The sequence below is a fragment of the Pelobates fuscus genome, chromosome 8 (genome assembly GCF_036172605.1).
Source record: "Pelobates fuscus isolate aPelFus1 chromosome 8, aPelFus1.pri, whole genome shotgun sequence".
In the NCBI taxonomy this organism is placed as follows: Eukaryota; Metazoa; Chordata; class Amphibia; order Anura; family Pelobatidae; genus Pelobates; species Pelobates fuscus.
In genome coordinates this window covers 140,008,898-140,021,219 of record NC_086324.1, presented here as the reverse complement: position 1 = coordinate 140,021,219, position 12,322 = coordinate 140,008,898, and the positions used below count along the sequence as shown (strand labels likewise).

At 41.3% G+C, this 12,322-nt stretch overlaps 1 protein-coding gene across 1 annotated transcript in view; it reads left to right on the top strand.

Annotated features, from left to right (window-relative positions):
- Positions 1-12,322, top strand: part of OTOA (otoancorin) — a 116,531-nt gene that overhangs the window by 63,782 nt on the left and 40,427 nt on the right. Inside the window, exons 13-16 of the mRNA XM_063429484.1 lie at positions 4,196-4,411; positions 4,576-4,743; positions 7,891-8,031; positions 10,015-10,070. Coding sequence (XP_063285554.1) covers positions 4,196-4,411; positions 4,576-4,743; positions 7,891-8,031; positions 10,015-10,070 — 581 coding nt within the window. The remainder of the gene's footprint in view (positions 1-4,195; positions 4,412-4,575; positions 4,744-7,890; positions 8,032-10,014; positions 10,071-12,322) is intronic.

The window sequence follows — 12,322 nt, the reverse complement described above, 5'->3', positions numbered from 1 at the left end:
CACTGGACTGTAGCGATTCAATAGACTCACCGGCCAAGCCCCTGGGGCCGAGGACACCCGGGGCTGCGCAGTCCGTCACTGCTCGTCCAGGATGAACGCCATCCGCCGATGTCCCGCCAACCAGGGATCCCACCCGGTGCCTGGAAAATTCAGATGAGGAGCGACTCCGGGACCTGGAAAGAGGAGAAGAAGTCCTGGGCAAGGCGTACTGTTCCCCCACCACCTTCCCGTCCCGAACCGGGGAGCGCCTGCTAACCGCCAAAGCCTCCCGCCGGGTATCCTCCCGCCGTCGCGCCCCAAAGGCCCTGAGAGCCCTGCCACGTGGACTACGACTCCTACCATCGCCTTTGGATGCCAACCCCCGCTGAGACAACCTGGGGGACCCGGACCCTGCCGAACTCCCTGACATTGCGCGCCTGCGCCGGGGCCTCCGTCTGCGTGTCCTGGGGGCCCTCACCGGCGAGGGGCTAGCACTACCCGACTCCGAACTAGGCCCACCCTCTCCGCTTCCCGCCCCGCGCCCCAACCCCGCCGCAGCCCGACCTACCACTACACCTACGGAACCCAGACCAGGGGCACCTCCCCCGGGGCCCTCAACGGACGCGGATGGTGACACCCCGCTCCCCGAGACAGTTATCCCCGACCGACCGGACCTCGGGGCCTTACCTTTCCCCTTACCCTCTACCACCCTCCTAACATCCATCGAACCCGCAGGCAATACCTTCCGCCCCGCAAGAGAACTACCGAGGGACCCCCCATCCCCTCCCACGGAAGCCCGCCCAGTCTGCACTCCGCGGGACCCCTTCGCAGCATCCCGCACCCCCCCCAGGGGCCTTCCGCCCGACCCTTGCTCCCCTTGGGCCGCTCGCCTACCCGCCTCCCCGTCCGCCCGCTCCCTGGAATCGGGCCTCACTCCCCGCCTGCCCACCACGCCAAGGGGACCCCCGGAAGGAGCCCCTGCACTTGCCTGCTGTACGTTGGGCCCGTCGTGGACCGTCCCAGTCCGCGTGCTGCAGTCCACCGCCAAGACCGATGGGGGTGCCCTCCTGGGCCGAGACCCCGCCCCGCCAGGCCCCGCACTAGGCCGTCCGGCCGCCATCTCGGATCCTGCTCCGCGCACGGCCCCCTCCGTGTTAGGGGTTGGTGCATCGATGTCCAGGGCAGCCGCCCGTCTCGACTCACCACGCCGAAGCCCCGGCCGCACACTGGGAGGCAGAGCCTCAACCAGGCAGCTCCTGGGCCTGCTACGACTTCCACTGGCTGTCTCCTGCACTCCCGTGCCACCGACCTCCGGTTCTCCTCCCGGGCTCAAACGCCTCGGGGGCCTCCTGGCCCTCGCCGGGCGTGAGTCTCCGGCCTCCTGTCCTGCTGCCGCAGCAAGGACCGGGCCCAGCTGGGCCTGCACCCAATCCGCTCCTTGTTGCCGCGCCGCTGTCCTGATTCCCTCCAAAAGCTTCTCCACGATATCCATGGCCCTGCAGAGGAGACAAAAGAGAAACCCTACCCAGAAAGTCTAGAGAGCACCGGGATGCACACAAACTGAACCGGGTAGGAAATTAGAAGTGAACCTTACAAAATGGCTCCTCCCTTAAATAGCCAATCCCACATATCCCATAACCCACCTGTCCTGTCTGTTCCTCCTGGGCCCGCCTCCTAACCCCTGTCAAGGCCCTGTTCCGCTTAAGCTGCGCTTTGGCTACATGGGGCTACATGATGCCTAGCTGGTGGCCAAAGGTCATGAAAACTGCAGTACTTTATCATGTATTCTAGAAATCCATCTGAATACACGATAAAAGGTAAAAAGGACGAGCACGACTGTGCACATGTTGCAGGCTGTAGGAAAGTAACAAAGAAAGATGGGATGGTTTCCCTGTGATAGTACCAGCAGTAATTGAAAATTGATTACTCCATGGACTTAGATTCCATATTCCACATAAAAGACCACCAGGTAGGGCTGCAATTACCACCTTATTGCATCCTGTAGGACTCTGGTCTGGTTATAAATAAAATGTTATATGTATGCAAGTAAATCTTTATTTCATTCTCTGACAAACACATTACATAAATTATCCTATAACAGATCTTAAAACACAAGAACATTCAGTCTGTTTCCTTATGATACCTCAATAATGATCCCCTGGATGGAGTTCTTTTACGTTCCTCTGAGGCTGCGTTTCCCAATTTAGGGCCCTGCCGTGAATTGCCCAATCCAAGATGGCCGTTATTCCCTGCTGTTCCCGGAAGGTCGGAAACAGCAGAGATCGCGAGGTCGCGATCTTATAAAGAGATTGCGAGATTGCTACACACTTATGCATACCTGTCCTGTCTCAGCCTGCCCAGCGTCATTTAAAGGATCACTATAGTGTCAGGAAAACAAAGCGGTTTTCCTGACACTATAGTGCCCTAAGGGTGCCCCCACCCTCAGGGTCCTTATCCGGTGGCACTAAAAGGGTTAAAACCCCTTCAGCCACTTACCTTAATCCAGCGCCGTGCTCACTCGGCGCTGGTGATCCCTCCTCCCCCGCCGACGTCAGCTCCCCGTCCGACAAGTGCTGTGCATGCATTCAAAGTGTCCAAAGGAAAGCATTTCTCAATGCTTTCCTATGGAAGCTCTGCGCGATGGAGGCGAAATGCGCCTCCAGCGTCGCAGATGCGCCTCTAGTGGCTGTCCGGAAGACAGCCACTAGAGGCTGACTTAACCCCAAATGTAAACATAGCAGTTTCTCTGAACCTGACACTCAGACCACTTCATTGAGCTGAAGTGGTCTGGGTGACTATAGTGTGCCTTTAAGGTAAGAATTCCTTGCAGCCCAGTATTCCTTCATTCCTCTCTCCTCCCAACATTTATTAACTCTTCTCTCCTCCCAGGATTCCTTTACTCCTCTTTCCTTCCTGTATTCTTTTACTCCTCTCTCCTTCAGTATTCTCCCATTCCTCTCTCTCCTAGTGTTTATACTGACTTGGCATATTGATCCAAGTGCAATATCTAATGATCCATGTAGTTCCCCAGGGGTTTGACTTTTGGTTGAAGTGAGGCTTGCTTGCATAGTGACATATAGTGTTCATGGGAGTAGCTGCAATTTCTTCTAACTACCAAATAATTGCAAGAGTGAAATGAGAGTATCCACATGATTTTGGCAATTTTAAAATGTTTTTTTTTTTATTTATTTTTACTTATTTTCAAATAATTTTATTTAAATATAATTTTATATATGTATTTTTTTAATTTTATTTGTTCTGCATACTATCAGTAGAAATCTGTGATATACCAAAAAAATGTCATTCTAAGAGCTGTTAACAAAACAGCGTCCTTTGCAGTCAGGTAGTGAAATCTGTAGTAATATTGAGCAAAAATCCTGCTCATATTCATTTCTTTCTAAGAGCTTTATAAAAAAAAACAGCATCCTTTGCAGTCAGGTTGTGAGATCTGTATTTTTTTGGGGTTAGAGAAGTGTTTTTGTTTTTTTTTTACCAACCAACAACCATGAATTTGGACAATTGGTTAAAACAAGGAACTATCAAGAGAAAAAGTATTACTACTTCTAATAGTTTGACAATTTTAGAAACTGAGAAAGACGATACAACAAGAAATCAAGAAAACAAGTCCAAAAAAGTTGAATCTACTGTTCCTCAAATAGGAGAGACAAGTAACAAGTCAAAGAAAAAAAAGAAAAGCACAGAATGCTACCAATCTTCTTCTCAAACAAAGAAAAAAAAAATATGACGACAGCTACTTATCATATGGATTCACAAGTGCCAGAAATAAAAATGCACAATGCTTAGATTGCAAGAAAATATTGCCAGACAGTTTGTTAGCACCTGCTAAATTACATCGTCATTTTGAGCAAAACCACCCAGAGTACAAAGATTGCCTTTTTTAAGGGGAAGCTTCATGAGTATCATAAGACTAAACAGTTTATGAGCAAAATATTTGAAAATGATAATAAAAAAAGCCACTTATTAAAAGGTTTGTGCTACGGCGCAAATTATTTTTCGATGTTGGTATACTGTGTCAAAGGGTTCCAGGGGAACTTAATTGGGACCCCCTGCTCTATGGAGATTCTGTAAACCTGAATTAACCTGTAAATATGTCTAATTCCCCTGCCAGTAACTCAAGTATGAAACTTTTTATCATCCTTTTTGTATAACGAGTTATCTTGAAATGATCTAAGTGGAACCTTTGATTTTTTTGCAGATGAAGTCTCAGTTTCTCCAGATTGCTATGTTAAACCAGACTTTGAACGAGAGTCTGGGATCCCTATCTGATGCTGTCGTTAGTCTGACACTGTCGCAGCTGGAGGCTCTGTCACCAGAGGCTGTGCAGGGAGCAATCCTGACTCTCCAGCAGGTCTCAGGCTGGACTAAAAGTCAGATTATGGTACTGACCGGGAAATATCTAAATTCTGAAAAGGTAAGGCATTACCTTGGTCAGTTCAACCGCTACAATTCCCAAGATTTTCTGGTATAATGAACACCCCATATCTAAAAACATAAGGGGGCGCAAGGTCACAAAGTCCCACCCAAGAAAAAATTATTGAAATTGTATTTGTTTTGTTTTGGATCTCTCTGCCCTAGGTGTTAACCTTTTCCAATATGAGTCACCTTGGAGAGCTGGTGTCAGGTATAAGTGCTCAGTCATTTTATGACATGAATCCACGGGAGCTTTCGATGGCTCTGAAAGTCGGACTTTCCCAACATGCCTCTGGTCTTTCTCCGGCACAACAGGAAAGCATCCTAAGCCGGGTAATTCATGAATTTATTGTGTGGTTTATACACATTTTATACATTAGAATTATGCTATAAGTCCTCTTCATCTTGTAAGTCCAATTCTACAAACCATGTCCTTACCACATCCTTCTAGGGTAGCTAGCTGTCCTCCAAAAAATGCTGGACAATGAGTGAATAATAATGGAGGTAGGCATCCCTCAGTCATATCCCTCAACTGTATTGCCCCTTTCTTCCATCTCATCTCTCAGTTACCCCACCTTATCATTGTTACTTCTATTGTCAGTGTAGTCATATGCTGACTGCTGTGTAGGAGTTGTATTGATCCGTGCTTCTCTCGACATAGATTGCTGTCACTACCTCATTAAAATGCAAAGTTCAAATAGAATTAGAAGGTGGGATTGCACAGCCTCACAATTTAGATCTCATGCACTGGGTTGGACAAGTAACAGCAACCAACGGTGAGAGAAGCACCGGATCAATGCAGGTTCCACCAAGCGTACACCATTGCTACCGTCAATGACTTCTTCAGTACTGCATAGCCTTGTTATCCCTTATGGTCATGCCCACAGGTTGGTCTCCTGCCACTGACAGCAGGTTAACCAGAAAATACCAGATATTTTATGTTACATTTTACAACAGATTTTACCAAACAGCCAAATCAAATATTGGACAGGACTAATGGCAACCCTATCTCCTTCTCCTTCCAGTTTTATATTTCACAGTTTAAGTTTCTTTCTTGCCATGTGATTACCTCCACCACTTTTCTACTCTAACTTCTCTGTCTTTTATTTGTTCTCAATATGATAACTCTGTCACCCGTCTGCTGCCTCTTCTCTCGAATTTGGCCCTAATAACAAAGTAACTTCTGTTTGTCTGTTTTTTTTGTTTTGTTTTCGCGAAGTCTATGTTTATTAAAGTTATTATTTTTTTTTACGTTACATCAGTTTTATTTTTATTGTTACGGGAAAGAGAGTTCAAATTGCACTCTAGGCACCCTAAACAGGTTTGTTAAACTGTTTGGAAGTGGCCACCAGAGACGGCGCTCTACTTGACCACATTAATATTGCAAAATAACTTTTCCAATATTACCAATATTGATTCCGTCCAACCTTGTCACTAAGTCAAGTTACAGAAAAAAGCTATTTGTGGCCTAAATTCTGCAAGTGATTTGTCTACTCACCACTATTTAGTGAATAGACTGACACAAAAATATATATATTTATCAAGCCAAAAGGCATTTTATTTAAAAAATAAAAACACATGAAATAATCATAATTCGGTCTGTTAACCATTTAGACATTTCATTGAAGAAAGGCTTAACATGGTAAAAAACCAAAGCACTAGTTTAAACAAAACGGGATAAAGGCTACAATAATACAATTTAGTGACACAGAGAGACAGTAAATGCTTTGTGGGAAAATATAGGTCATGTTATCTATTTAAGTACTCGATTTAATATTTATGGATAAACTTTTCAAAATATTTTTTTCAAAATATTAAAATATCTAAAACGATATAATGTATAAAAAATATATTAAAAAAAAATATTTAATGTTATAAATGTAAAACATTTTTCTAAATATTAAATCACTGTAAAAGTGTACCCAGAAATATTAGATCTCGGCCTTAATATGATGTGCAGACCTTTGGCATTTGAATTGTTAATAGAGTTTAGCTCCAAACAAGAATACAAAGTACTTATACTGTTATTGTATAATGTATGTTTATATAATTGTAATAGTAATATACATTGTATAACTTATTTGTTAAAAAATGGGAGTAGCGCCTTGAAATGTTCTCAGATGCTATATGGAAAAAGAAGAAGCGTACAATGGAGGAGTATAGTGTAGTATGTCATATGAGAAGGAATAAGGAGAAAGAGGTGCAATAATCATGTTTACCAGTTAGCTCTACTTTCCCGCTTAAAGGGACACTATAGTCACCAGAACAACTACAGCTTATTCAATTTGTTCTGGTGAGTAGAACCATTACCTTCATGCTTTTTCCTGTAAACACTGTCTTTTCAGAGAAAATGCAGCGTTTACATTACAGCCTAGTGATAACTTCACTGGCCACTCCTCAGATGGCTGTTAGAGATCCTTCCTGGATCATGGCTGTCTAAAATGCATCCAAACATCCAGTGTCTCCTCCCTCTGCATGCAGACACTGAACTTTCCTCATAGAGATTCATTGATTCAATTCATGAGGAGATGCTGATTGGCCAGGGCTGTGTTTGAATCATGCTAGCTGTGCCCCTGATCTGCCTCTTTGTCAGTCTCAGCCAATCCTATGGGGAAGCATTGTGATTGGATCAGGCTACCACTTCTGATGATGTCAGCATACTGCTTGTTTTTCTGAGTCAAACAGCATGCAGAGTTACAGCTCCAGGCTTGAATACAGTAAGATTTTGCTATATTTATGGTGACACGAGGGGCCCAGGCGGGCTAGATGGTGGTTTTAACACTATAGGTTCAGGAATACATGTTTGTGTTCCTGACCCTATAGTGATCCTTTAAGGATATGCAGGGTATGTATTGATCCAAATGGGAGATCCAGGAGGTATGTAACAGAAACAGAATAAGTACCATATAGTGTCGTATGTATATAAACAGAATAGGAACCATATAGTGTAGTATGTATATAAACAGAATAGGAACCCTATAGTGTAGTATGTACATAAACAGAATACGAACCATATACAGGTAGTGTAATATGTACATACTACACTTTATGGTTCTGTTACATATCTCCTGGATCACCCATTTGGATCAAGAGACACAATGCACAGAAGTAGAGCTAACTGGTGGCTCTAAACATTGTAAGTGCACCTCATTCTCCATATTCCTTCTCATACAACATACTACACTGTATATCCCTCCATTGTCCCCTTATTCTTGCTCCTTATACCATCTGAGAACATTTCAAGACACTACTCCTACTTCTAATAACTAGTATCTTTTTAGCAGAGAGACTCCAGACTAGGCTGTTGAACTGCCTTACTTTACCAGTACCCTCTAAGCACTAAACCATCGTGGGTGCATTTATTGTATAACTTATGCTTTATATTTTATTTGCATATTCTATATTTCCTCTTTATAGAACAATTATGTAGATTGTAACTCACATTATGATCGTCAGATTCTCCCCTCCACCTTTAATTAGGTGCTGTCATCGGGAGATTTGCAGACAGTTGTATCAGACATGAACGGAGCATTCTTTAGAGAAGTCCCTCTGTCACAATTATTAGCACAACGGGACCTGAATGTTGCAGTACTAAAGGAGAAAGAAATGAGAACGAGTCAGGTAATTATGTCTTCCGACCTTTGGCATCCAGTGCTCATTCAAGGTGAGATTAAAATCAGAATAGAAAATGACCTCCTGTGATTTCTGGGAAAATTTGAAAGGATTCTATATTATTTTCAGTGGATAAAGACCATATTAAAAAACACAGGCTTGGTTGACACTCCTAAAGCATGGTTGACATTTTTCTTCATGCATTTGAGAAACTAAAAACAGGTTTATCTTACATTAAATAGCATTGTAAATAATTCAGTTATAGAGGAAAAAGACGTCACAATTGCAGAATAGAATATCTTTAAAAATGCACACTTGGATTGTAAGTTTGGGGGAACCATTTTCTTGTGCCTTTCACTTGCTGAGCAGCTGTTATCACACAGGAAGTGAAAAGCCAGTAAGATGAATTTCGCAGGACTAATACTTCCAATACTTTAAATTCTATCTAACCAGCGTATATATAATCCCCTGTTACTCCTGCCCACTCCACGCTAAGACTCTGCAAAGGGTTCCAAGTGTCAAGTCAAATTCAGAATGTATACTACCTAGCCAGCTTCATTTTAATTTGATCTAATTCCGAATGACCCAAGGACACAATACAATAACAGTTTCAGCAGACTGCCCAGACTGTTGTCACTCAAGAATACTTTATCCAGGTGTCTATGAGGAGCAGCCCAATCTTCCAAAGAAACTGCTGTTTCTCTCTCTCATTTTTGAGTTCACTCATCTCCTTTTCATCAAAGGATCAAAGTTCATATTTAAAGCACCTAATATATACAGGGATACTTACTAAAGTGAGAATTGAAAGTTAATTCAAAGTGAATTTCAAATGAATTGGTAAGATAGCCAAACTGGAAACAATCTCTAAGCTAGCTAGGCTTTCATTTTGGCAACTTTGGTTTTAAAAATGTAATTCACTTTGAATTCTCATTTTAGCGAATGATCCTGAGATTCTTGATATATGTTTTTGAAGAGCTTTATTTAGACAGCCTAGTCTTTGGATACTGTTCTCTCTGGTGGTACTGGCCATCAGAAGGACTAGTCTTGTATTTATCAGTTTCCAGGTAAAGACTGTAGTGAGGTTAGATCATTATTTGCGATCCTGTGAGTTTGTTCTAATTATATATTTCACAGTTTTGTACATTCAAATTGGTTTTGACTACACCATTGTTTCCAAATAGTAAGCCCCAGTGAAAATTCATTTTTTACTTTCAACATCTCTCTGTGTTTCAATATCTCCCATGGCGCGGCGCACTAACATAACTTAGAATTCATCCATATCCATCGTGATAATATATTACAAGGCACGATTTTATTATCAAATGTGCAAAACAATCACATATGGATTCTTATGTTCGCATTACATCGTATAGACACCTGCAGTTAAGATATTCAGTAAATCTAGCACAATGTCTGACCTTATTTTGAATAAAATGTGCAGTGTACACACAACGTGATGCAACAAAAAAACTACGCAAGCCTAACAATATATACAAGTAATTCAAACATACAATTTAAGTCTGATTTCAATGAAAAACTGAAAAAACACATTTTACACAAATTAGTCCATTTATGACATTTGAATTCTATCAAGAACAGATTTGAGACAAAACTAACTTTATTGGTTGGTGCACACCGTTTTGTAGTACAACAGGGACTGGGGAGACTACAAATAGAAAGATGAATTTGAAACTGGGTAAGAATGACTTTGAGATAACTCTTCAAGTATACATTGGAGACCAGTGGGTGACAATAGTAATCTGGAGTATACTTAACCAGTTTCCACAAGCTGGTCTTCTTCTCTGGGCTTGGATCTTATTTGTAGAAAATATTACTCAACTGTGTCTTCTGCCTGGCCACAGAACCGTCAAACATCTATAGATAGAAAATTATTTGGGGTTTAATTGGTGAAGAGAGTAACTAATGCTGATAATAGTAAACTAACAAACTGTTCGTACATGTTTTCTTACGTACAGTTCATTTCTGTTTTAGGCCCTTCTCCTGTATGAATTAATGTCTCATAAGACATCACTGGTTGACCTATTAAGGTATAGTATCTCTGTATACTGTTTTACAAAGAGAGAACTAGGGATCTAGTCATTAAAATAATTTGCCTTGATAACTTTGAAAACTGACAATAAAATTAAACCATTTGCCAACCTGGTGATTTTTTCTAAATCAGTACACAGTCTACCACCGAAAATAAATAAATCAATGCTTTCCAACTTCTTTGGTGTAGAAGGTCAAATTTTGTGTCTATATTTATTTATAAGGAAATGGTGATTGGAATATATCTGTTTATGTATGTACTTTCTTCTTTAAATAGCTCACCGTAATATCCTACTATATAACCCGAAAATATTAATACGCAATTTGACGTACTTTATAAAAAATATGTATTTATTCAACTCACAATGCAAACAACAGTACATACATAAAATAAAAACTTAACAGATGGTACAGCTTAACAATATTACAGAGAGAGAGATCTTTGATGGAGAGTATGTGTCTTTGTCCAGAAAGTCAGAGGAACAGAGTGTGGGCTTTGTTTACTGTTCTATTATAGACACGACTGTAATTACATTAAAAATCTTTGCAACAACGTTGACCATATAAGGACACATATGAAGACCCTCACTCATCTTACTATATTATACACCCACATTCCAAATTTCTCATGGTACAGAATAGCAAATTACCATCTGTTCTTTTGAACCCATTAGACATCCATACCTAACATGAATGTGGATAGGAAAATAGAATATGTAATATTCTGCATTGTGTTGTGCATTGTGTAATACTGAGGCCAGCCTAAGGCACACCTGTGCAATAATCATGCTGTCTAATCAGCATCTTGATATGCCACACCTGTGAGGTGGATGGATTATCTCGGCAAGGGAGCAGTGCTCACTAACACAGATTTAGACAGATTTGTGAACAATATTTATTTGAGAGAAATAGGCATTTTGTGTACATAGAAAAAGTCTTAGATCTTTGAGTTCAACTCATGAAAAATGGGGCAAAAACAAAAGTATTGCATTTATAATTTTGTTTGGTGTATGTTTCTATGTCTCATTTCACACAAACTCATATTACAGCCCTACATCTTCCTCAGTCCCCCTTTTAGATTATATCCACGAACCCTGCTCAGTCCTACATCTCAAAATCTCATATTGAAATCACCAGATTTATTTCTCCTACTCATCTAAACTTATCTAAACTTCTCCTGACAAATTCATTTTCCCTATTCATCTCCAGCTTCCCTCTCCTTCTTCACCCATCTGCACTTTCTCATGATATCTCTCCACCCAATAACCATCTTTCTGCTATACTCTCCATTTAATCTGCTTTACTTCCTGGTGGCCCATCTCCACTCCTTGATCATTCTTCTTCCTCCCTCATTCTATCTGATCCTCTCCATATCTTTCATCTTTTTTTCTTCCTATTCCATCTCTCTCATTTCAAAACATCTACACTTGTTTACACCTATTCTCAGCCTTGTTTATTACTTATTTCTTTCCTCATTCAATCTATCTGCATGCCATTTTCTTCACTCATATTACCTCACCTTACTCCATTAGTTATTCTCATCCATAATCATTTCGCTCTTCTCATCCAGCTTTCCTTAATCCCTTCTTATTTTAGTCCATGCTAATTAACTAGATCATTTTGATCTCTCTTCCTTATTTTTTCACTTAATCCTTAAATAATCTACCCCTACCCTTGTACATCCCTTCAACAATTCCCCATCCCAAGCTCATCCTGTTTTATGTTTTTGTTGCCAACCGTCTGACTAGCTCAATCAGTAGCTGGGGTACAGCACCATGTCACGAGACTGCTAAACCATGGCTACCACCAATAAAATCGAAAGAATACTTAGCAGGTGGCCTCTTGATATGGAGCTGCACCACAACTCTCTCTGTGCTGGCCTCGTGAAATTATATGATGTAAAATCCATGTAGTTATGTTGGGACTATCACTACATGCAAATGACATACATCTGCTGACTAGCTAGAGTACTATATACATCTCTAAAACAAACTGGAAAACTGTAGTGTGATATAGGAGATTATTGTGATTTTATGTTATTAAGATAGCAGCAGCTGAAAAAACACGCTGTGAGTACTCCAAAACCCACCGTTACAGGAAACTAGATTTTAAACACTCAACGTTTAGGTGATGTTCCCCCTAACAACATAAAGTGCGAGTGCAGCCCTTAAATCAATAGGGACTTACCCCTTACATATGTAATATTCAAATAGTTGAACATAAAATGAAGAAAATAAAAGAGATATATAGT